The following is a 24111-nucleotide window of genomic DNA, read 5'->3' on the forward strand; positions in this document are numbered from 1 at the left end:
CAATGAGTCGTGCAAGCAAATGGTTTGCCGCTGCCATTTTTCAAATGTGCGGTGGCAGCGTGCTGCTCTGCTCTTGTTGTCTGACAGAGTGGTGCAGAGGGACGGATCTGGAGGTTCATCACACACACAAAATGGTACCTCTGCACAGTAGCCACCAGTTCCTTCTCTCTCTGGGCCTGGCTCTCGATGATGGCGTCCTTCTCCTGTAGCTGGGCATGGTTCTCTTTTATGCTCTGCTCTAGCTGGGCCACGGTGTCCTGGAGAGCCTGAGCCTTAGCCTGGACCTCCTCCAGCTGATACACACACGCACGCACACATGCACACGCACGCACACACGTAGGAAATCTATAAAAATCTGTTTTCCTGATATTGAACAACAAAAGCACTGCAGTCCCAATTTAAATACCAAACGCAGGAAATACAATCCACTGCCCCATCAGATAAATTCATTATCCAGATAAATTCATTATGCCTCCAAGGTATGGCTGAACGTTGGCAGGTTTTAAATAATTGGCTTTTACTGACCCCTGCTGGCCACATTTTATTGCTTACAGAATAATCAATATGTCAACTTCAAACCTAATGTTGGCCTGCTCAACGTAGCTTTACACTGCTCAGTTCGGAGGTTAGACCAACACAACAAAGCTCAACGCAACATATCTCTTAGAGCTCTTATTGTTACACAAGGCTGTCAGCAACAATCTGTTTTGACATGGCTAACGAACTCTCCAAGCCAGGGTCTCACGCTGTGTGAGTTTAATCCGGTGTGAGGGGGCTTCTCTTTCTGACAGCATGCCGTCACATTAGTGGCTGGTTGCTGACACTTTAGCGCAGACCTCAGGGGGGAAGCAGGCTGCCCTGTATCGGTCAAGTGCTGAAACTGCACTCGAGCACTGTCCGTAGGACTTGAGAGATTGGTCCTGGAGGGTTTGAGCTGAGAGAGACCTGACGATAGCATCCGCTGCTCAGAGCGCAGCCCGCCCCTACGTTGGTGAAGTGGTGCAGCAGGTCGGGGGCCGGCTGGGGCGGGCGAGGCACGCCTACCTGCTGGGCCTGAGTGTGCACCTCGTCCAGGGAGGGCAGGTCTGCCAAGTACTTCTCCAGAGTCTCGATGCGCTGCTGTTTCTCCTGGCTCTGCTCCTGCTCTCTCTGTACCTTCTTCTTCAGGCTGCTGATGTAGCGGTCACGCGTCTTCATCTGGGTGAGGCACACGCACGCACACATGCACAAACACATTCCCACTTAGAAGCCAGTTTGGGAATACAGCACAGCATTTTTGGGAAGTCCACTGTTCTGGTTTAAAGATAAATAAGCATCATCGAGGTACACTTTAAAGACAATAATATATTCACAAACTCCAGCATAAGCACATTTCAAGTACCTCCTTTTCAAATCAGGGAAGAAAATACAGCCAGTTCCTTACACCTCTCATACTAACACAATTTTAATCTTAAGAGGTGTTTGGACATGCTCTATTTTAGTTCTCCCCCTCACTCACACGCTCTCTCACTCATTCTTTTTCTCACCTACTCACAGGCAAAGGTGCGCACGCACACACACACACACACACACACACACACACACACACACACACACACACACACACACACACACTATTTTGGTCATTTGGAGCAGTCAAATGTGTAAACCGATTTGAGCATTCTAGAAAGACTTCTAGGAAGAATCTCCGTAATGCCACAAAACCTAAGCAGACCTTAGTAACATTATCGGGGCACTACGAGATCTGACGCGACGCGCTTGTCTCTCTGAGAAAGCTGGCGTTCTATTGGAGCATTTAGAACTAGTGCCTAAATCTGTGTCTTGTATGGAAAGAGAAAAGTAAAACAGGGAGAGCTGAAGCCCACCTTCTCCTCCAGCTTCTTGATGTCCTCCGTGTATTTTTGTGTGTTCTGTTTGAGGAACTCGTTGAGGTGGATGACCTCCAGCTCGGCCGCTGCCAGGCGCCGGCCCTGCTCGCCGTTCTCACAACACAGGGGGCTCCCGCGCTCGGGGGGCAGAGCCTGAGGACTGGGACCCGACAAAGGGCTGTCCAACAGGGACTCCTGGTTGGGCGCCGGGTTAAGGTAGGTTAAGCCACAGGAGCTTTAAGAGTAATGCACTTATAAAGAGCTTTGTTTTGGTCACCCGTCTACCGGGAAGTTTACCTGGGATTTAAGAAGGTAGGGGTCTTCACAGCGCCCCCTCTGGTTCTGGAGGACCTGCTGCGCCCTCAGCTCATTCTCCCTGATTCTGGCATGGAGCTGCAGGATCTGTTGCTTTTGCCTGAAAGGACAGAAGATAGAAGTCAGTTTGTCTGACACCCCACCCCCCACCCCTCCTTTAGGGGTCTGCTTGGCCTAGTCTTCGATTGCTGGAATACCATTGCCATTATTCCTCCATAAACAACAACTCAAAAGAGAAATGAAGCAACTGTGAAAAGGAATGCGATCATGGTTTTTGAAACGTACAGTGTGTACCACAGTACAACAGTGCCACATTCCCGACGACGCAGGGCTGCAAATAAGGCGTACACACTCGGAGAGTCTTTCTGATCAAGGCCCTGGAGGTGCAGGCACCAGTGAGGTAGAGAGAAATATTGTGGGATAACACATTGCCACGTTTGTTACTGCGCCATGCTTGTACCATGTGGGCAGGCGTTTCTGCCTCTTGGCTCAATATGAGAGAAGATGTTAAACAAGGGAGGACCATCTGTGTGGAATACCAAACGTGGGATGAAGTTGTTCACAGTGCCATCTTGTGGAATTTCCTAAAACATCAGTGGTATGAAAAGAAGATGCATATAAAAAAAATGGAGACAATAAATATTTACATAAAAATACATACATAAATAACCAACTTAAAATGGACATTGTTAGTTCAAAAGTCCGATGAGGTTCGGATGTTAGGCCGGGTATACATGGTAGGGCCAGTCTCTCTGTGTGTGTGCGCGCATCCAGGATTAATAGTGCTTGTCTGCTTTGAGGTGGCAGGGTACATTCACGCACAGCTGCCCAAGGTCACCGCTGCAATCAGCGGGGCGTGTTCCTGAGCGCGCTCAGCGTCACGTCAACACGCTGTCACTTGCCCACTCACACGGGTCGAGGTGAGAGGCGGTGGGAAAACCAGACGGGTCATTTCATTATCGGGGACCTTTTCCAGGGTAATGAGATTCATGAAATTTGAAGACTGACTGTAAAGTGAGATTAATTGTGCGGTTAAATACTTCCGCCCAGATACTCTGGTATCTTTGATCTTCAAGCTAGCAAACATTCAGCATTTACTAGAGACTGCAGACTGCCAGTTGTTAGTTCCCTAGTATAATGTTTTGGGGATAAGGAGATTCATTTGATTCAGGGTTCACTGTAAATTAAGACATTTGCCATGACATACCCGTGTCAATGTCACTGATTGGCCCATGTCGGTGTCACTGCTGGTCTGAGAGAGGTCACCCGAAACCACCCAGCCAACAGACATCCAGCACCCAGGCACTGTGTATCGTTAAAGGGCTACAGGATGCCTGACCATCTGCACAAGGCAACAGATGGCATACGGACAAGAACTACACACATACAAGGTGTTTTCAGTAAAGAGGTGGTTTCTAGTGGCTGGCGAGTGTATAGTGTTGATGAACTGATGATTTCCCCCTCAACAGACCGAGCAGAACCGATGAGCGCTGAACACACACTCATCGGTACAGGGTGCTCTGCTCCGTGAGGGTTCTGGCCGCTCACCTGTCGATCTCCAGCTCCCGCTGCCTCAGAAGCCCCTCCTTTATCTTCACCAGCGTGTTGACGGGGACGGCACCTCCGGCCAAGATCTGCTCCAACACGAGCAGATTCAAATATTACAACACGCACCATTCAAGTATCACACCATCAGCACATGCTGTCCGCCATGAATGAATAAATAAATACTTACATTAAAAAAATTAAGTCTTAGGGATAATTACATAAATGTAGGCTATCCATTAAATTGACAAACTTTTTCAATATATTCTGTAAAATGTAGCTGGCAATTTAAAAACACTGATATCACATGTAACATAAGTTATTGATAACATACTACAATGTCTAGACAGCACACACAAAAGGCAGTAGCAGAAACGGCTCATATATGAACCTCTATCCATCCAGCTGGACCTACAGGGCATGTTCCCGTGCTGTATGTGTGAAAGGCAAGGGCCCTTGCTCCTGAGTGGCTATTCTCACATAGCCTAGCAGGCCTAAGGAGGTGCTAAACACTCGAGCTGTAGGCGCTGGCACCCAGGGGATCACACAGAGGTCACACATGTTGGCCTTGGCTTCCAGAGGACCGCACAGAGGTCACGGATGCTGGTCATATGCCTCTGTCTGCTCAGGTTACACAACAGACCTGCCAGTGGAACATAATGTCCATCGTGCACACACACAGCAACCAGACAAGGCCTTTCCTCTATTTCTGAAATGGGTTTCACGAGCTCCTGAGCTTAAATGGGAAGACACGGGCTATTTGGTCCACTCAGATACATTCCTTGCACTCCAATGCACCAACCCATCCTGCTAACACTGAGCGGTTTGGTAGCTCTCTCCACACAATTAGCCATTTCAAATGACCAATCCCGGGCAGGCTGTTCAGTGGCCACGTTAAAAAGGCAACAGGACAAATCTGGTGCCATCAATGCCCAGGGGGTCCTCCGACCCTGCCAGCTGCCGCAAACCGCTGGACTCTGTAGGGTAGCAAACAAACAAACAAACAAAATAGCTACACAACAATCTGTGCCAACAAGCTAAATTCATAAGAGACTGGGAAGACTGGTTTGGGGTTGAGGAGAAGCAGCGTGCATTCCTCAGGTTTGCCCTGAGGCAGTGGCAGAAATAACCAGAGGCCAAGGGCAAAAAGGCCACTGGCCTTAACATATTTGTCCAATAAAACAGAACTACAGAAAAGAACTCATGTACTCTGGCATGGGAAGTGGCTTTGTGAGCCAAAGATCCTTAACGAAAGATCCTTTTCTTCTCAAGACAAATGTGTGCACCAAATTACTTCTGCCCTTACAGAGATGATGCAGATATGTGGGGTTAGATTTGGGGTTCTTCATTTATAGCCGCTACGAGAGTCAACTTGTGTATCAAAAAAAAAAAAAAAGCATTGATTAGAAAGTCAGAAAGTCCCAGACGCGTTCCCCAGCATGGTGCTGTTGCCGTGCTGTGTGTGTTGGGGATGTGTGGGGAGGGGGCAGGGCATAGCTGCCAATCCCAGGCATGCTATTGCGAGCTGCTATAACAGTGGAAACACTAGATCAACAAGCTTACGCTGTGATGGGAGCGTGAGCCTCCTGCTAATTCGTCTTTAAGACCGAGGGATTATTTGGAGTGAGCGTCCTACGTTCCGTATGTTCTGAGACAAAGTGAAAAATCGGGAAAAAAAAAAAAAAGCATGTGCACATGTGGTAGGAAGGAGGCGTGTTCATCTCTGGCTACTTCAGAACACGTGCGGGAACTCAAGGATCAAAGTGGAGGCGCTTCCTGGGTCCACAGGGCCTGCACTGCGGCACCATGGCTGTGGCGCCGGGCCGCTGATAAATGGCCCCGTGGGTCTGGAAGCCGGCTGGAGCCCGTCTCTCCACCGGGGCCCTCGTGGTTTACGCCTGCCGATTCCTCACCGTCTCTCCACGGGTGCCAACGACCAGGAGCAGCAGCTGCTGGAGACCAGGGTAGCCGGAGCAACACGGAGGGGCGGGGCCTTTCACTCGGGGGGGCTTTTCACGTCGAGCACGCTCGCGTCATGCGGCAGGGAACGCTTGCGGGACATTTGTGTGCATGTGCTCAACCTAAAAATAGTTCAAGGCATTCTTTTCGCCGCAGGGACTTTTAATCTGGTAAAATGGCAGGTTTAGGGCTGGACCTCCCAGCTGGCTGCCGGGGTTGGTGGGAAAGGGGGGGGGGGGGGGCGTGTTCCTCTTCAGAGATGTTTAGCTTAGTCGTAGGTGAGGTCTCTTAGCTCTGCAAGGAAGGTAGCCCTGAGCGAAGGTGCCTGCCAGGGAGCCAACACTGAAGCCATCGCAGCCCTGTGTAGCGTGAGTTTGGGGAGGGCGTTATCTGCTCTGCTCTGCTCTGGTGAGCCAGCTGGGCTCTCAACCCTGTCAGTCTCCTACCAATCCCCCGAGCACCCTCAACCACACCTTTATTCTGGAGCCTAGCTTCTGTGCAGACCAACTGCACGTGCCTCATCGGAGTGCCGATATACCTATTTATCCGCCCCCTCCCCATCTACCAGTACTGTGTGGAAGTGTCCAATCTGGTGGTAATGTCAGATGATATTGTATTTTTAGTAACAGCCACCGACGGCTGAACGGCTCAGCGCGCGGCACCTGCGGTATCCAACCTAAACACCCAGAACCAACGTATCTAAACAATCCAACAGGGTTCTGCTTACAGGAGTAGCAGTGCACATTCATTTGTGCAGTGCAACATGAGGATTAAGCACGCGCACACACACACGTGCACACGCACGCGCGCACGCGCACACGCACACGCGCACACGCACACACGCACACGCACACACGCACACGCACACACGCACACGCACACGCACACACGCACACGCACACGCACACGCACACACGCACACGCGCACACGCACACGCACACACACACGCACACACACACGCACACACACACGCACACACGATCCCAGAATAACCTGAGGGCACCTGGCGATGAGGCTGGTGGTGACAGGTGTGCCACAGAGACTCACTTCCCTAAGCAGAACGGATAGGGCCGGCGCGGACACGTTAGGTTTAACAAGCGCACACCTTCCAGCTCTCAGCGAAGGGCACGACTTGAGATGGGTGCAGCAACACCACCTTCCCAGCCGCTGCAGAGAGCAGGCCGCAAACGAGGGGCGCTCGGAAAAGGTCCAGCATTAACCGCCGTCCTTGCACGACGAGTTTAGACGGGTTCACGCATAAGCAGCAGCCTGTGTGGCTACACCTGCGCTTCCCCTGGTTGTCATGATGCCAGGGGGTCAAAGGGGTAGGAACGTCTCCGCAAAGGGGCGTCACAGCCGCAGCTCGGAGGGTACGTACGACCCCTTCGGATGGCGCGGACACGACTGACGCTTGATCTGTGTATTCCTGAATCAGTAGGGGGGAATTCGGTACGCGCGTATGTGTGTCCATTCCGTTCCGAGAACAGCCATCCCATCCAGGGGAAAATGGCACGCACATGCCACGCGGTGTCCCGATCGCCCTTCCTCTCCTCGCCGCTGGCCCGTTTAAAAATGCACTCTTGGAGCTCACTCTTCTCCAGCCTGCCAAGAGCCTTATAAGGAAGAGCAACCTCCCGAGCCGTTTTTGTCTCTGGAGCTCGTGATAAACACTGCCGAGAGGTCCCCAGCTGCACCTCCGCTGCCCTCGGGAGGTCCAAGGCAAGGCCCCGGGTTGGCAGAGGTCGAGGCTGGGGAAAGGTCACGGGGAAAGGGTCAACGGAAAGGGTCATCCTTACTTGGCTGGCGACCGCATCAATGGAATACCCCGGTAATCCGCAGGTGTGGCAAGGGACAGGGCAAAACTGCTGAGCACAGTTATAGAACAAAGACGGTGTGCATGACAAATGAATGTTAAATAGGACATAAAAATAGAAATATACAGTAGAAAAAGCTCAAAGGGCAGAAATGTTATTGAAAACAAGCTTGAGCGCTGATATAATGAACCCTGCAGTGCTGAATCTGATCATATCTGAGGAAAGTGATGACTGACCAATACTACATTCATCAAGTTCTAGGAAGAAAACAACAACAACCAAAAACTGAAGCTCGCTCCCACCCTTTGAAAGCCAGAAGACAGCCAGGGGGGTGGGGGGACTGGACATCTCTTGCGTATCTCTGTTCCTCTCCCGTCTCCTCCCATTCTCCGCCCCTTTGTTTTTTCTTTTCTACCATAAACTCCCTGGCAGGCTCCAGAGAGCTCCCAGAGCCCCTCAGCCCAGAGCCCGAGGTGCGGCGAGGACATAAAACGCAAACGCAGACGCACGGCCCGGACCCTGCTGCTGCGGTCATCTGTCTTCGTGTGCAGGTAAGCAAACCGTTGCCGTTCACCCGCTATTCCAGAATTCAATCTCCCAATCGTCATATACAAAGCTGCTGTTTTTAACGGCTTTTTAAGTAAACTGTCAAAGTGAAATGTTTGTCTTCTTTGTGTTCTCTAACGCAATTTGACCAATTGCAGGACTTTTCTCTCAAGTACATCTGAAAAAACGAACTCAAACAGTCCCACAATGCTGGGAGTAAAATTTTGACAATAACTGGACCTGTTCTGTTATTATGTATAAATATCCCTGTGCCCATAGCTTTAGTGCATAGAATAGGTGCGCGATATGTTCTGTCATAGTTCTTGTACGCAGTGGTCCGGACATGCAGCCAGTGCATTCTTCTCACTGCCACCAGAAACATACAGACACATGGATACAGCCAAGTGTAGGTTAGATGCTCTTCTCCCCTATCCCTCGCTCCGCAGCACAAGTGAACAGGGAGGGACTGAACGGATCATTGGTCAGAGCTGCCGAACTCCTGCTCTGCTTAATCTAAGATTTCTGTTGGCGCGTGGCCACTATTTAAATTAGCATCATCGGTGTTGATGTTGCTAAGTGTAATACGAGACTCTTTGAGGGGTTAGGTCAGTGGATTGTAGTAATAAGCTTCTTTGAGGGGTTATGTGGTGGGCACGTGCATGGTAACAAGCTCAATGAGGGGTTACGTAGAGAGCATGCGCGTGGTAATAATTTCCTTGAGCGGTTATGTAGTGGGCATGTGAGTGATTATAAGATCTTGAGGGTTGTGTATTGAGCATGTGAGTGGTAATACGCTATTTGAGAGGTTGTGTTGGGCATGAGCCACGTCCACGGGCTGCACTGGATCTGTTAATCATCATAACTTAATGAGTTACAGGGGCGTTGATGTCCTCAAGGGGGGAGGGGGTGGTCCTAAAGCCATGAGATGACCCCCCACCCTCCAAACACATTGCTGTACCATGTCATCATGGAAAACTGGAGCGTGCAGGCCAACTGCATGCCTGTCTCTCTCTCTCTGTCTCTCTTTCTGTCTCTCTGCCACTAGAGGCCTTTATTTGTGCATCAATGAGGAATGTTACCAGTGGGGGGGGCAGACGCATATAAACACACAGGCTTGGGAAATCTCAGGCCAGCTTTTCTGAGGGTTTCCTTCTTCGGTCCGGGCCCATCCTTTTTCTGCCTGCCTCCCCCCCCCCTTTTTTCTTCCATCCTTCTTGGCTCCCGTCCTGAGAAAAGGCTGCTACTTTCAGCCAAAATGATGCTCTGAAAGGCTTTCCAAACAAAAGAGGTTGTGCCAGCCGTGGCCGAGGAAGGCGACTTCCCTAACCAGGGGAGAGTGTGTGAAGAGAGCTGACAGCCCCCCCCCCCCCCAGTGAAGTTATCATTCCCCACAGGTCTTTGGAGTGCTTGGGGCGCTGGAATGTTTATGGGCTGTGGTGCTGACAAACACCGCGCGGTGGTGGGGTGGGTTGAGAGTGTTGGCGATGACGCTGCAAAGCACAGCCGCGCCGAACATCTCTTCCCCGACCCGTCTGGAGAGAGACAACCTGCCGAAATCCCGTCAGCCTGGATCGCTCAATTTTCTTCGCGCGATCTTGAAAGAAGATCCGCTCCACCGCCAAATCAGGGCCGGTGTCTTGGCCGGGGGCTGCCCGGCTGCGGCCGGCGGGACGATTTGCACTCCGAGCCCGGAAAGGCCAGGCTGCCGTTTTTATTAGAGATGACCCCCTGCGGAGATGTGCAAAGGTCGTTCCTAAGAATAACCCCGGGGGCGTGGGCCACTGGCACAGTGGTGTCAGACGGGGCCCTTCAGGGTACAGCGAGCCCTCGGCCTGAGGTGGCGTGTTGCCCACTGGTGCTGGCCGGGGTTCGTTCCCCACAGAACCGCGGCAGCTGAAAGGAAGGCTGCCTGGGAGAGGCAGATAAGCTGCTGCCACCACCACCCGCACCCCACCCGGCGGTGCGCAGAGAGCTGCCGCCTCACCGCGGGGGCTGCGGTTAAGCGCGTCTTATCTCTCGGCCAAAACCCCTGCTCCTCCTTAAAGGCGGTAATGGGTTACGCTGGCCTGCGGCGCCTGCGTTAAACACGCCACTCCGCTACTGTAGAGAAGCAGGACTGCGGCGGCCCCTTAATGTGCTGCCACCTTTTCTTTTCTCTCACCTCGTCTTGTCCGCGTTTCGTCTCGTCTCTGCGACCACAGAGCCCATGAGACGGAACAGAACTGCGTTTGGTCGGTTTCATCTGCGCGGCGCCTGGCCTTTTTATATGGCTCTATTAGTTATGCAGATTTGAAACCAATCTGCGTTAGGACGCAGAGGCTGGGTTTAAACACAAAAGCCTATCATAAAAAGACGAAGGCTCGCAATCCACCAAAGAGCGCTTGGAGTAGCGCTAAGCGGGAACAGGAACTTTCAGATAGGCAACGTCTATTAAAGTACAGGCCATAAACTGAAACTAAATCAGTTGGGTTGAAATGGACCATAAACCACAGACCGGCTGCAGAAGGTTCCGGGTTTTGCATGCACATCCAAATGGCATGACTGATCCCATACTGTGTGCATGCCTATTCATTCAGCTTCTCCACTCCTCCCTTCCCCCTAGTTCTGTGGAAGCCACGGGCCCCTGGAGCACCACCTCCACCCTCCACATCCTCCATCCCCTCCCTGCACTCTTCTGCACTCCTCTCAGGGGCACCGCCCTCTCCTCCGTGCCCTCTGTCCGCCCCCCTGTTCTGTGCTCGTCGCCCCCCCCCCCCCCCCCACGCCGGGCCCGGCCCCTGCCCGGCTCCGCCCCTCCGCTGCATGGAGAAGGTACAGCACATCACTCGCGCCGCCCTCCGGAGGGCGTCCACCATGGAGGTGTCCCAGCATGCCAAGCGGAACATGCAGGAGCTCTTTGTCAACTTCTGCCTCATCCTCATCTGCCTGCTGCTCATCTACATCATCGTCTTGCTAATGTGAGAGGGCGGAGGGTACAGCCTGTAGGAACGGGGGGGTGGGGGGGGGGGGGGATGTATGGTAGCGCAGGACAGGCTGGCCTCGTGGGGGCATAAAGGCGCTGTAAGAATACGTTAGTTGAGTTTCATTAGGGGTTTTAATAGCAGACCTCAAAAACAAAGAGTTTAAGAGTATGTTTGGTACCACACACCGCATAAATTTCGTCCCAGTGAAGCTGTAAATAATAAAAAGTTTAAAAGGAACATCTGCTTTGACAACTAAACACCACAGAGTGACAAATCAGCCCATCGATTAACTTGAGAGCAAATGCTAGAGTGATGTCTGAGCCGAGAACAGCCAATCCAGGACAGTTGGCTTTGGGGGGGAGCTGAACAGTTCATTTGACTTCCAGGCCACTGTCACAACACCCGGTGAAAAATTGGCTTGTCGACCTCAGGAGCCGTGAACCGAATACCTCAGGCACAGAGACATATTAGGCCTAGAGATACCTCAAGGCAAAGCTCAGACGCAGAGTCTGAAAAAAAGAAAAAAAAAAAAAAAAAAAAGTCCTCCCTCATTATGAACAGTGGCGCTGTGCTCTCATCTGTCCCTCTCCACCGTGTTTAGCTCTTTCTGTGCCATGTGAGGGATCGGCGGCGCACAGCCCTGACGCCCAACGCTCCCGAGTGCCGGACCTCGACCGCGGGACCCCGCGTCTCCGCCTCCCTGGCCATGGACCTAGCCAGCCACCGGGGCCTCAACCTCCTGCTCAACTTCCTGCTCATCGTGGTGGTGCTGCTGCTCATGCTTGTTCTGGTCAAGCTGATGTAAGCGCGCCTCCCCCGAACGTCGCCACGACGACCGATGTAAGCGTGCCCCTGGGCGTCGCCTCGACCCGACCAAAATGCACGTGAATCTTAAAATGGCCTGAGGCTGGTTTATAAACATGCCAGGGGGGAGCCCCAACGTTTTCTTTTTTAAATCACATTTAAAAACATCACTTTCAAACTAAGTGCTCATTAAAGTCCTGGGAGAAGTCTTTTAATTGGATAAGCTGAGACTGACCTTCTCATAAGTAGCACAGACAAACTTAATCAATAGAAATATTCTTCCTAATATTATTTAGAAATATGTACAAACTGATTCTCTAATTGTGTGCAACATGGTCACAAATGAGTACTGAAAACTAAATGAAAGGCCTCCTAGCGTCTTATGCCCTCTAGTGGCCAATATTGCATACTGCACTAAGCAGTACCGACATGTAGATACAATGAGTGATACTGAATGAAACAGCCAGAATAAATCTCTCAAATCGGGGGCTTTGTTTATAGACCACATGCTACTTCAGAGCATAGTTTAAGCTATAATATATACAAGGATCTTCTGCCGGTTGTGAACATTAGGTGTACAAAAATAGTGACCTTTTTCTTAAAACCTTGCCACACAATACTAGAAACAAAAAAGAGGAATAAAACTGCTTAGAGATGCAGAGTGGGCACCCAGCAAACACAGCTACTCCACTGTCACTAGCTGAAAGTACAGAAGAGAATGCAACAATCTGGACTGCTCTGAATTTTTAAAAGCCTTCATAACTTTTCTTTACTATACGCGCTTGTTGTGTACATATGTTTCGATCTAAAAATGTCATTTAAAAAGAAATTAACATTTAGCACAGTCACTGCACTTTTTAAGGATAGTTTTTCTATCAAGAGTTTGTTGATTTAAAGTCAGGAGATATGGGGGATATAACAGACCACTCCTGAACACTCTTTGTGCTGTGGTGAGTGTGAACACATGTTCTATTGAAAATAAAGCAGTTGTGCTGATCAGCTCTACTGAGTGTTCTCTGCTGTTTCTCCAGAGTCAGATGCAGATGCAGGACAGATGCACTCCTTCAGCTGGACTTTAAAAGGCTGATGAGTGTCGGGATTTAACCGCTATCAAAATAAAAGTCTTGCCGAATGTGCTGCACCCACATATTTACAGAACGTTGCGTTTTTCCGAAGGCAAATTCATCAACACGTCCAATGTGTAGCCAGTTTCTCTGTTTACAGATGTGAGCTTGTAGGCAGAGGTGAGCACTTCCACTCCTGCAGGTCTGCCCAAACACAGCCCAAACTCTCCAGCTGTTTATCTGGTTAATGACCCATCTGGCCACTGAGGAAAACCACTGCAGTGCTGCTGGACTAGCAGGGTCTACCCCCGTGTCTGAGAGGTCTGTGTACAGCAGGGTGGTATCCAACTAAATTATTTAAATCTATTCACTCTGATCCTGCCACACACACACACATTCTCTTTGCTCTCTACCTAGAAGAGAAATTGGTCTTAAAGTACGGGGGCTGCTCTATCAGAACCTGTCCACTAGGTGGCAACATGACTTCACTTTTAATGAAATGATGCCCTTTATCTTAGAACCATTTTATCTACCCCAGATCTACATTTACGGGGCAAATTCTCTGTGAATTTCATTACACCTACTATGAAGACTGTACAAACAGGACCGAGTTGGGCCACATCACTTTCAGTGTCAGTCCTGAGGACTCCATGCCTCCAGCAGAAAGCATCCACAGCTCATGATGGCAACTGTAATGACCCTGTCAACACAGCCATGCAGTATGCAGTCCCCACCAGTGGCCCTGAGAAACAGCTCTATACTCATACACTCACTCACACTCAGATGTGCTCAACTGTACCGGGGACATGAGTTCCACGTGGACAGTTCGCTGCAGCCCTGAATGTGTGCTGACTCAGTAACTTTAAAACACTCATTTATTAAACTAAACTATTCACGTGTTTCCGTCTGCCCACCCATACCTGCCCCCCCCGCCAGCCCGCCCCTCCCTGCCCGCCTTACCTGCGAGAGCTCAACGTCGTGCCGCAGCCTATCACGCTGCTGCTCCTGTTGCCAGGCGCCGAGGCCGCATCCCTCCGGCCCAGGCCGGTACTCCATCTGCTCGCTCAGCCACATCTGGGTGCGCACGGCCGGCTGGATGGGGGAGCCCCCCACGGCCTGGTGCCCCAGGGGCGGGCCCCTCTGGCCGGGCGCCGCTGGCCCCGTGGATGCCCGGCTCTCTGGTAAGGCACTGTAGCTCAGGTCCAGCGTGGTGGGCTTGAGTGGGGACGAGCGTCGTGGGTCGGGCCGCGGCTCCTGGAGCTTGCGCGTGCCCGGCAATAAGAGGCCGTCCGAGCTCGGGGGGTCGTGCCTGTGGCCGTGGAGCAGGCCGCGGTCCAGCGAGCCGTGGGGGTCGGCGCGGTATGAGGGCCGCGGGGAGCTCGGGGAGCACCGCTCCTGCCCGCTCAGGCGGGTCAGGGAGGACCAGCGGCGCACCGGCCGGGGGTCCTTCATGTCGAGCGGGCCGTCGAGGGGCGAGGGCAGCTGGCAGCTGCTCCAGGGGCTGCTGGGGGTGGAGAGGCCGCCGCTGAGCTTGGAGCTGGAGGGGGAGGGCATGACGTGGGCCGTGGGGATGTAGCACGTGGAGCGCAGCGGCAGGAAGGACAGGGTGCCGCTGGAGCTGGAGTGATCTGGGGAGGAGAGCGGGAGAGAGAGATTGTTGCTAGAAATACAAAGCTCATTTTGGAGGGTTCTTTATGGCTGAGAGCGCAACTCTCTGTGCAGAGCTCAGGTGCAGAGTTTCTTACAAATAATGCATGATGTGTGTATAATAGACCAGGCACTGAAAATTTTCAGACCCAAGAGCACTGCACAGGGATGTCGCACACGTTTCTGTGACGTTTCATGATGAGGTCATATATACAGTTTAGGTGCATTACATGGTATACAACTTTTCTAACCCTAAACCCAACCTGAACCTGAGCAACCAAAGGGAGATGTTTGGCTTAGCATTTATAAAAAGCACTTGAATAAACGCACTCATTCAGAATGCTGGGACAGCACATCACGGATGAAGTCTGCAGTAGGGTATGTACTGAATTTTTTTCACCCTAGCATTATTTGCTCGTAAACACCTGGGGCAGCCATGTTACCTGAGGAGTGAGGCCTGGTGCGTTAGATCACGCAGGACTGGGCCTAATAACGAGTGCTTAAAAACTCAGTTGCCCAGGACCACAACACGAGCAGTCATTCTGAGAGCGCAGGGCAGAGGGCGCAGGGTTGCATGGACCAGGCTTAAAATGACCCTGAAGGTAACAGTTATTCATTCAAACAATTGTTCTTTACAGTTCACTGAACTCCCCTAACAGTGGCAGGTACCCACCTTTAAGCTACCTTGCTATCTCTGTCTGTGTGTGTGTGTGTGTGTGTGTGTGTGAGAGAGAGAGAGACCGGCGCTCAGACAGGGCAGTTCTTTGTTGCCTCCTGAAGCAACTGTGAAGCAGCTGTGGGACTGGGAGGGTGGGACACTACATGTGCTACCACGTGCACCCACACACATGCAGATACACACGCACAAATAAAACACTTCTAGATCCGGATTTCTGTGGAGCTCTGCGACAATGTCAGTTGTAAAAAGGGCTAGATGAATAAAATTGTCTCTTGAACTGCAGAGAGAAAGAGAAAGAGAAAGAGAGAGAGAGGTAAGGAGTGTGTGTGAGTGAGTGAGTGAGTGAGTGAGTGAGTGTGTGTGTGTGAGAGTGTTGAGTAAGGGTAATGATTGTAGGCTTACTTTTCACAACATGTCAGAACCACCTGATTAAACAAAACGCTCTGGAGCTTATCCGCTTAGCTGTGGGCGTTAGAGCCCATTTAGAACTACTGCTACACCGAGTCCTGCAAACTCAGGGACTGGTATACACTGACAGTATACCCAGCAACCTGCCGAACAGGTAGGTTCACCACTACGCCCCGGTCTGGAGACGTCTGGCTGAGTCCTGACTCAGGGTTAAACAAGTTTCCAAAGTAAGTTGGGATTTACATAAATGCACGTGCAGACACAAACTGTGTGCGCACACGCATTCAATGACTGCAGTGTTGATTTCGAACATAAATGAGGCTTCAGCACAGGGCATTTCCCCCTTGGGGGGGACCTTCTCCTAAACCCCTCTCCTTTGGCCCGGTGGGCTGGCGCTCCGCTGGCACCCGTCGCAGGCCAGTCCTGCTGACCTACACCCTGTATGCAAACGTGGACAGGTCTGGGATCAGTGGGAAATGGCACATTATGAGGGGGTGGCAGTGTACAGGTGACGCTGATTCTAGATCATACAGTAAGCATTGGCCGTCTGCACGTAAATCCTGTGTGTCACCGTCAGTTGCTTGATGCGAGACCAGGATTGCTCACTATGTCAGATGAACGTGATATGCTTCTGATAACCAGCGGACAAATATTACATGAATATCCATCCGCTCCATGTTTAAGGCCTGTTAGATGAAAATTTAACTTTATATGAACGTTATTTAAATGTAAAATAAAAATGAGGTATGTTAGCCAAACTTTTATGGACTTTTAGCTAAACAAGAGCTGAATGTCACCTGAATGTCAGACTGCAGTTTGCTCCACAATCTCGTGTCGGCCAGATGGATTTGTGTCGCTGGCTGGATTTCTGTCAGCTGCACTACAGTGCTAAGGAAGGGTGTGTGTGTGCGTGCGCGTGCGCACACACAAATGGGACACGAGGAGAGGACGACGCTGGGACACACATAGTGGAGAACCTCGAGCAGCTCGACTCCCTGGCTGAGCGAGAGCAGACCGATGAATCTCACACCTCCCTCTCAGTCTCCTCCTCACTCTGTGTCCTCGTCCCCCGCCCTGGGGGTCCGCTGTGAACCCGGGGGCGTGTTATTTCACAACCACCAAGAGGACGCCTTCCTTGACAGACATCACAGCAACTGTGCTGTTCTTAATGACTGATGTAAACATACCTTTTTTATTGTACAACACAAGGAATAGACAATAAAACGAAAACGGCATAAAAGGTCCAGGACGTGAGAGACACAATATACAATGAAAAGCAAAATAAAATGCACACCAAGAAAAAGGGTGCGTGTGCTCGCGCACGTACGTGTCTGGAGACTCACAGCAATTTTTGACCAGAAACAGCCATCCTCATGCAGAGTCAGGCTTTAGCTAGGCTGAGTCCAACACCCCTTACAGTGCAGTGTGAAATGGCATGCACACGCACACACACACACACACACACCTCTCACCCCACTGGCCCACGTGTTACAGCAGCAAAAAAGGCCACCATGGTCCAATGCCAAGTTGCAGTGAGGATCCACAGGTGCGATGCAGAGAGCAGGTGTGTTTATTTCAGTGGGGACGGGGAGGAAAATGCCCCAACATGACCCATGTTATAGAAAACCTCCAAGACAACGAGAGCCAGCAATGGGAACGTTCCGTGCTCCGAGTGATCAGGTTCTAGAGAACGCTCGACAGCGTGACGCGTGGCATTTCAAAGGACCACTCTGTGGTGTAATCTAAACTTGACAGGGTCTACACTGATCACGTTAGACAAATTGCAGACAGAACATAAGGCTTATTTTTATAGGAAAGCCATTCAGACTGTTTATTCTGATCTGTTACACTCCATATTCATGTTTAAAACTACAACATCCACAAAAACATGAACAGAATTTATCGTTTCCATCAGAGCATCTCCGAGTTGTTACCTCGGATGCCCTGCCTAAAACTTACAGCCAGCCTAAAAGCTTTCCGCTTTCCGGGCCCTGCCAACCAATCAGGCGAAAGTGTGTGCACAAGAAGGCAGCGAGTGGTCTGAAGCCAGCGCAAGCCCACACGTGCGCACATCCCCCTCTGCGACAACACATTCCGCAGCAGCTCTAGAGTTTCGCGCCGCCACGGCTCAAATGGCGCCAAGGAGATGGACACCGGAGACGGGTGCAGGACGTGGCATGCCTCGCACGTCCATTCTCATAAGGGACTGGGGCCAGAAAGGGGTCCGATTAAAGTGTCATGGCTAAGCCCGATGAGAAGGGTAAGCTAGAGACAAGCGCGTGGATATTCAAATATGTTGTACTGGGGGGGGGGGCAGACGAACAGCCATTGAGGGTAAGGTGTCAGTCAGGGCTTATGCCTGCATGCTCTGCTTGCTGTCTGGAAACGGCCATGCTGCTTCCTTTCCCCAGCAATTCCCAGAAGAGCCTTTAAGGTCACAGCAAGATAAACGTACATGGTAAACAGTGGCTATATGCAGTGAACCAGCGTAAGTGTGCTTTCACTCTAGCTGCAAGCTACTATTACATCTGTAAATGCAAAGTTTACGAGAATTAATGAGACAGGCCCTCCATAACAGCACCATGGACAGCTCTTTTACTGCCTCACATACAGAAGTCTTAAAGTATCTAACATGTATAGTTTTGCTACCAATGCACAGTATACTTCATTACAAGGTCAACACTTGTGTCCCTGGGGATCTGAATGTTTTAAAAAAGCTTTCGATAGGTCCAAATGACTCCTAACGGGGTTTCATGACCGTAAAACACTACCCTCCACCTTCACGTGCCCCCCGTGATCGTAAAACACTACCCTCCACCTTCACGTGCCCCCCGTGATCGTAAAACACTACCCTCCACCTTCACGTCCTCCCCGTGATCGTAAAACACTACCCTCCACCTTCACGTCCTCCCCATGATCGTAAAACACTACCCTCCACCTTCACGTGCCCCCGCGATCGTAAAACACTACCCTCCACCTTCACGTGCCCCCGTGATCGTAAAACACTACCCTCCACCTTCACGTGCCCCCATGATCGTAAAACACTACCCTCCACCTTCACGTGCCCCCGTGATCGTAAAACACTACCCTCCACCTTCACGTCCTCCCCGTGATCGTAAAACACTACCCTCCACCTTCAAGTGCCCCCCGTGATCGTAAAACACTACCCTCCACCTTCACGTGCCCCCGTGATCGTAAAACACTACCCTCCACCTTCACGTGCCCCCGCGATCGTAAAACACTACCCTCCACCTTCACGTGCCCCCGTGATCGTAAAACACTACCCTCCACCTTCACGTGCCCCCATGATCGTAAAACACTACCCTCCACCTTCACGTCCTCCCCGTGATCGTAAAACACTACCCTCCACCTTCACGTCCTCCCCATGATCGTAAAACACTACCCTCCACCTTCAAGTGCCCCCCGTGATCGTAAAACACTACCCTCCACCTTCACATATGCCCATGACCAAAAGGGATCATTGGCACACTGCAGACCCACAACAAAAAAAACGGCCCTGTGGTGTAATTCCCCCTGTCAGTTGCATCACAGCACAGAGTACCTCCACCCTGTTGTTGCATCACTGGCAGCCCAGAGCATGAAGGATCCTGAGGAGGTGGGGGGTGTGGGCGTGCCTGTTGCGAGTGGGGGTGCAGACAGCCACGTCGGCAGTGGCGATGTGCTCCCTGCTATTGTCGGCTCAGCGCCAGATTCTAGTGAGATAAGCTGGAGAGATTCTGGATTCTGATGGAACTTATTACCGTGTCAACCATTATCAGCAATGTCTTTTCAGAGTCAGCTTTCTCGCAACAAAGTACGGCATAACTTAGAACATATAACCTGCGAGATTTACAATGTCCTAATTCATGTCTAATATGAAAATGAGTAGGTCATTCCTGGCTATACTAGTATGTCAACAAATACCAGGATCATACAGGAAGGAAACACAGGAACAAGGTGAATGCGGCTACTCTGATGCACACACGTTCGCCCCAGGCGTCATCTCAGGGTAGTGCGGTACCACTGCTGTTGCATTCGTTGCCGCGAGACATGCACGAGACAAAAGAACCGTGACCTCGCTGAGTGAGCGACTATGTGTATGCCTGCGGTCTATTATACAACTGGAATGGGAGTCTAGGGATGGCCCAGCCGGCCCATCCACGTGTCGCTGCCAGATGGGGCGAAACGGGGAGGAGACAAATGGTCTGTGGGTGCAGTTCCGTGGGTGACGTGCCAGAGGCATTAGGGTTAATGCCACTCCGCTGAATAAAGGCCAGTCTCCGTGAGTGCCAGCAGGGATAGGCAAGAGTTGCGGTGTTGATCCCAACTGACGACCCCCCCCCCCCCAAAAGGCAAACAAGCAAGCAAACAAAACAGAAAGCAGGGGCCGCAGCAGAGCTCTAATGAACCCCGACTAGACTAATGATGCGCTCAAGTGTCTAAGATGACGACGAGCAGCCGAATGGCCTGTTTGACTGTGTTTACCAGAACGTATTTCAGCCTCTACCGGCGCCTTGGAGGTCCATGCCACTACAATGCAACTGTTCACAAGACTAGTGATGTTCAAAAATAATCATTTAAGTAATCACAGCACGGAACAAGCCACAGTGTTATGTAATACAGTTGTTTGCAAGGATATATAGGCCACAAGTAGTGTCTCTCTCTCTCAGCGAGGCAATGTCGGTATTCTGTTCCCCTGACGAGATGATTGATCCGAGCCCTGCTGCATTTCCGTCCTCTGTGGCTTCCCTCATCCTACCATCAGCTGCTGGTTAAAGGCCCAGCCGGAGCTCGGGGCCCCTTATTGATCCAGATCCGTATACTACTGGAGTAGGGGCCTCACTGGCTACCCAACATCCTGCCCTTCTCTCGGCTTACAGCCTTTTAAACAACCCAGCTCTTTCCGCTGGGATGGAGGGCTAATGGTTCCTCCTCTCCATTTCCATGTGTTCAATAAAATGGGCCAAGTGCGGTGGGGGTGGTGGCTGGCCTTCTCCTCTCTTCTGGTCACTTGGCACCCTCCCTTCGCTTCGTGTCTTGTTTTAGTGGCAATGCCAAGGCCACAGCTGCAAAGGCAGGTCTCCTCCAAAAGGAGATGGAGGGGTGGGTTATGAAGGGAGTTAAGCAGGGGCGGGAGGGGGCTGGAGGAGGAGGAGGAGGAGGAGGAGGAGGCCTGGTCATGCACACTCCGGTGAAAGCAAGGAGACACTGCAGCGCGCAACGGAAGCGCGAGTGCCGTGTGATGCATCGAGAGCGGAGATGGCTGCCTGGGCCGAGAAAAGTGTTAACATGTGGTTCCCGTCAATCTTCTTCTCAGCGTTCTCCCCCTCCCCTACCATCACCCCTTGTACACACACACACACACACACACACGGTAAGATTTTCACTTTAAGAGTCCCATTAGAACCTCCCGGGTCCAGGCTAGAGCTGAGCAGCGATCTGCCGTGCCCCAACACTAACGTAATAGAAACCTGACCCCCTGCGTCACTTTGACCACGGGGGTCATCGTTTGAGCCTTGATGGCTTCCCGTGCGTCTCCCAAACAGATCAAAGTCTCCCATTATAAAGGCAAGGCTACACGTGTGACTCCTTTACGGTCGAGCTAAGCCTTCGGGACGTGTGGAATAGTTGGGTTTAAAGTGGCGTAATTGCCTTGAACAGGCCGAGAATAAAAGAGTCCCGAATGTTGCGAGGGAGAGAGGATTTGCCGGGTGAAGTCGTTCTTTTCCCTCATTCATTCATTTTTAGCCTCTTTCTCTTCTGCTCCTGCCCCGATTTCGCATGTTGATGAATGAGAGTTATGTTTAAATCAAGCTTGGAATTTTTTTCACTGGTTTATTTAGACTGTTTTATCTTTTAGGACTAACAGACTGGTTAAGCAGTTTAAAAAACTGGTCTACAGTACCGTGGACATGCAAAGTCTAGAACTGCACAATGGAAACACTGCTGTCTTTTATTTCTTGAAATACCTCATATCAGAATTTAGCATAACATTAACCGTGTTTCAGAAAAGAGGCTGGCACACTACAGTGGAAAGCGCTGGGCGTCAAAGAAGCCTCACTCGGCACGAGCCCCCTGCTCAGTGTGCAGACCAGGACATAGCAAGGCCTCCAGCTCGACCTTGAGCGGAGGCGATCAAACCTTACAAAGAGCTCGTACAAAAACTCAGCCGAGACCATCACAAAGGTCACGTTGCCAAAGCACTGTGGAAAAGCTTTTTCAGGTTTCAATAACTGCCAAAAGTTTCACGGGCTGAAAAAGCCGGACAAGCTGCTTTGAGCATTTAGTTCAGATGGCCAAATACATCCACACACTTTCACCACTCCCACCTATATACTGATGTGGACACAAATGCACATTATTGAAGTATATGCTTCCTAATGACATTTATACAGGAGATAAGTCTGATAGGAGTTGGTAGGTTAGTAACAAGGTTAATTTGCTTAAAAGGTGCATTGGTCCACATCAAAGAAACACCACCTCTATCGGTTAAGTAGGTGAACACACCTTTTAACTCTTTGGATCCAATTTTCATTTCTGCCCATGAAAGCAAAACACGCCTATGGTGATCTACAGTGCCAGCGCGGTTCAGTTGCAGTTTTCTAGCATTACTAAAAATGACCTCACTTTCGAGCGATGAGGTAGGCAGGTTCAAAGTGGAACTCTCTTGGGGTGGGAGTGCTTGCATGCAGAAGTCTAGATAAGTGATGATAATCAGGGCTACAACACTGCTCTCCCCCAGGAATGAACGGATTTATTGTACTTGGCAAATAATTGCCATTACAACATACCATTACATTTCTTGTTTTTAAATCGGTCTTCAGAGAAACATATGGTCCAATCTTGTTACCCAAGTACTCCAAAAATTCTTCTCGGAATAGCGGTAGTATTTGGCTGGAGGACATTGGTGTGTGTCCTGGTTTTAGTATGTTACCCTGAGATGTTGCGTTGCGCTCTAGGAAATGTAGCATCCTGACAACGAGATAATAAACCTTTAAACACTTAGAATTCCGCTCATGAAAAACAAACTGTTGCTTTAGTTCACACTATGCTGGTAATGGTGACTTTCGCAAAAGTAATAAATAGAATATTACAAAAAAATTATGTCAGCTCATAATGATTTGCTGCTGTGAGAATAGTCATGTGTTTTTGCTGCCCAATACTTCATGAAGTCATCAGTCGTTACTCGTATTAGCCAGTTGCACCTTTGGCTACAAAGGCATTTGAGGCAGTTCACCAGCCTTGGACTCAACTTTACATGTATTACATATTACATCTATTTCTCTGAAGGTGGTTCAACCCAAGGCATTACTTTACTTACCTCTCTAAATGATAAGATGATCTCTAAGAAGATTTATCTACTTGATTTGCTGTGTGAAGTCTGTCAAAACATTATACAGAGATTATATATATATATATATATATATATATATATATATATATATATATATATATATATATATATATATATATATATAAAAAACACACACACACACACACACACACACACACACACACACAGTTACATGCCAGTGCTTCAAATAAACAAAAGAAGATTACAATAAACAAAAAAAGATTCCGTAAAGTCCTGTAACAGAATAAGAAAGTGTCCACAGGCAAAATGTCCTAATCCAGAACCGCCCAACATCAGCCAGCCACTCAGAATGAACTGACTGTGTGCTGGGTAGAGTCATCTCTTCCAAACCAATTACACACTAGATCTCTCTACAAAGAAAGAGCATACACACTCCAAAATGTCCCAGTACTGCAGCTCTGTGCAATACAGACAAGCATGCTTTCAACATTGGTCTACATCTGAGAACTGAGACTCAAAAAACAACCAAAACAAAACCCAGCATGGTGTGTGTGTGTGTCTGGCCAAGGGTTAAGACAGATGAATTACTTCAATAGGTTAATGGAAACTTGCAAAGTGACCAGTGTACATGGACCACTGCTGCAAGTTTAATTGTGGAAGAGTAATACATGGACCATGCATTATGGTTCCACAATTTGTTGTCTCGTTTCCTATAATAAAACAAGATTAACTGCCAGCCCAAAGAGAATGGTGCTAACAAGCACAGACTGTTGGCCTACCAAATGACTCACATTTCAATCCCCTTCTCACAATCCATAAAACTCCTAGAAGACACCCCAAATCACCCCCCCCCCCCCCCCCCCCCCCCCAGTTTGTGCATATTTAAACATTTATTCCATCTGGGCTTTTACCGGGTCTCATATGAAACGGCTACCGTTCCTTGAGGAGTACGAGTCACTGGTCGAGAATTACCAGCCCCACAGGACAAACAAGCTCCTCCTAACCCTCGTGCAGCTGTGTAAGGGGAGGGATCCCAAAGCCTCTGGCTCATTTCTGCACTGTCTGCCGGATGAGCCATTTGGACTTTTTTAGAAGACACTTTTGGAAGCCATTAGCAGTGGGATTTCACAACATCTCGGAGGAAAGAGGGAGAAGGTAAAAGAGCGTTGAGGGAGGCGAAGCC

At 50.3% G+C, this 24111-nt stretch overlaps 2 protein-coding genes across 5 annotated transcripts in view; one reads left to right on the forward strand and one right to left on the reverse strand.

Annotated features, from left to right (window-relative positions):
- Positions 1–24111, reverse strand: part of cep85l (centrosomal protein 85, like) — a 44266-nt gene that overhangs the window by 7716 nt on the left and 12439 nt on the right. For both annotated transcript variants that reach the window (XM_035523967.1, XM_035523966.1), the window contains exons 3-8: positions 13840–14507; positions 3732–3817; positions 2166–2283; positions 1866–2063; positions 1045–1197; positions 139–293 (exon numbers count right to left, since the gene is read on the reverse strand). In XM_035523967.1, coding sequence (XP_035379860.1) covers positions 139–293; positions 1045–1197; positions 1866–2063; positions 2166–2283; positions 3732–3817; positions 13840–14507 — 1378 coding nt within the window. The remainder of the gene's footprint in view (positions 1–138; positions 294–1044; positions 1198–1865; positions 2064–2165; positions 2284–3731; positions 3818–13839; positions 14508–24111) is intronic.
- On the forward strand, positions 7367–12820 carry pln (phospholamban). 3 transcript variants are annotated; one of them, XR_004775783.1, is made up of 2 exons: positions 7367–8053; positions 10651–10793. XR_004775783.1 is itself a non-coding variant. In XM_035523968.1 (2 exons), exons 1-2 carry the CDS (start codon positions 7730–7732, stop codon positions 11814–11816), a joined length of 528 nt encoding a protein of 175 aa, XP_035379861.1. In that variant the 5' UTR covers positions 7715–7729; the 3' UTR covers positions 11817–12820. The 3 variants fall into 3 exon arrangements, 2 of the variants coding, with proteins under 2 accessions (XP_035379861.1, XP_035379862.1); XM_035523968.1 differs by lacking the exon at positions 10651–10793 and adding an exon at positions 11613–12820 and having other exon boundaries at positions 7715–8053; XM_035523969.1 differs by lacking the exons at positions 7367–8053; positions 10651–10793 and adding exons at positions 10817–11005; positions 11613–12820.

This window comes from Electrophorus electricus, chromosome 3, assembly GCF_013358815.1.
Source record: "Electrophorus electricus isolate fEleEle1 chromosome 3, fEleEle1.pri, whole genome shotgun sequence".
Classification (NCBI taxonomy): Eukaryota; Metazoa; Chordata; class Actinopteri; order Gymnotiformes; family Gymnotidae; genus Electrophorus; species Electrophorus electricus.

What these genes read in the sequence shown, in the direction of transcription:
- pln (XM_035523968.1), top strand. Translation starts at nt 7,730, where the DNA reads ATGACTGACCAATACTACATTCATCAAGTTCTAGGAAGAAAACAACAA. An exon ending in TCATCTGTCTTCGTGTGCAG is followed by an intron (nt 8,054 to 11,612) that starts GTAAGCAAACCG and finishes CACCGTGTTTAG; the next exon opens with CTCTTTCTGTGCCATGTGAG.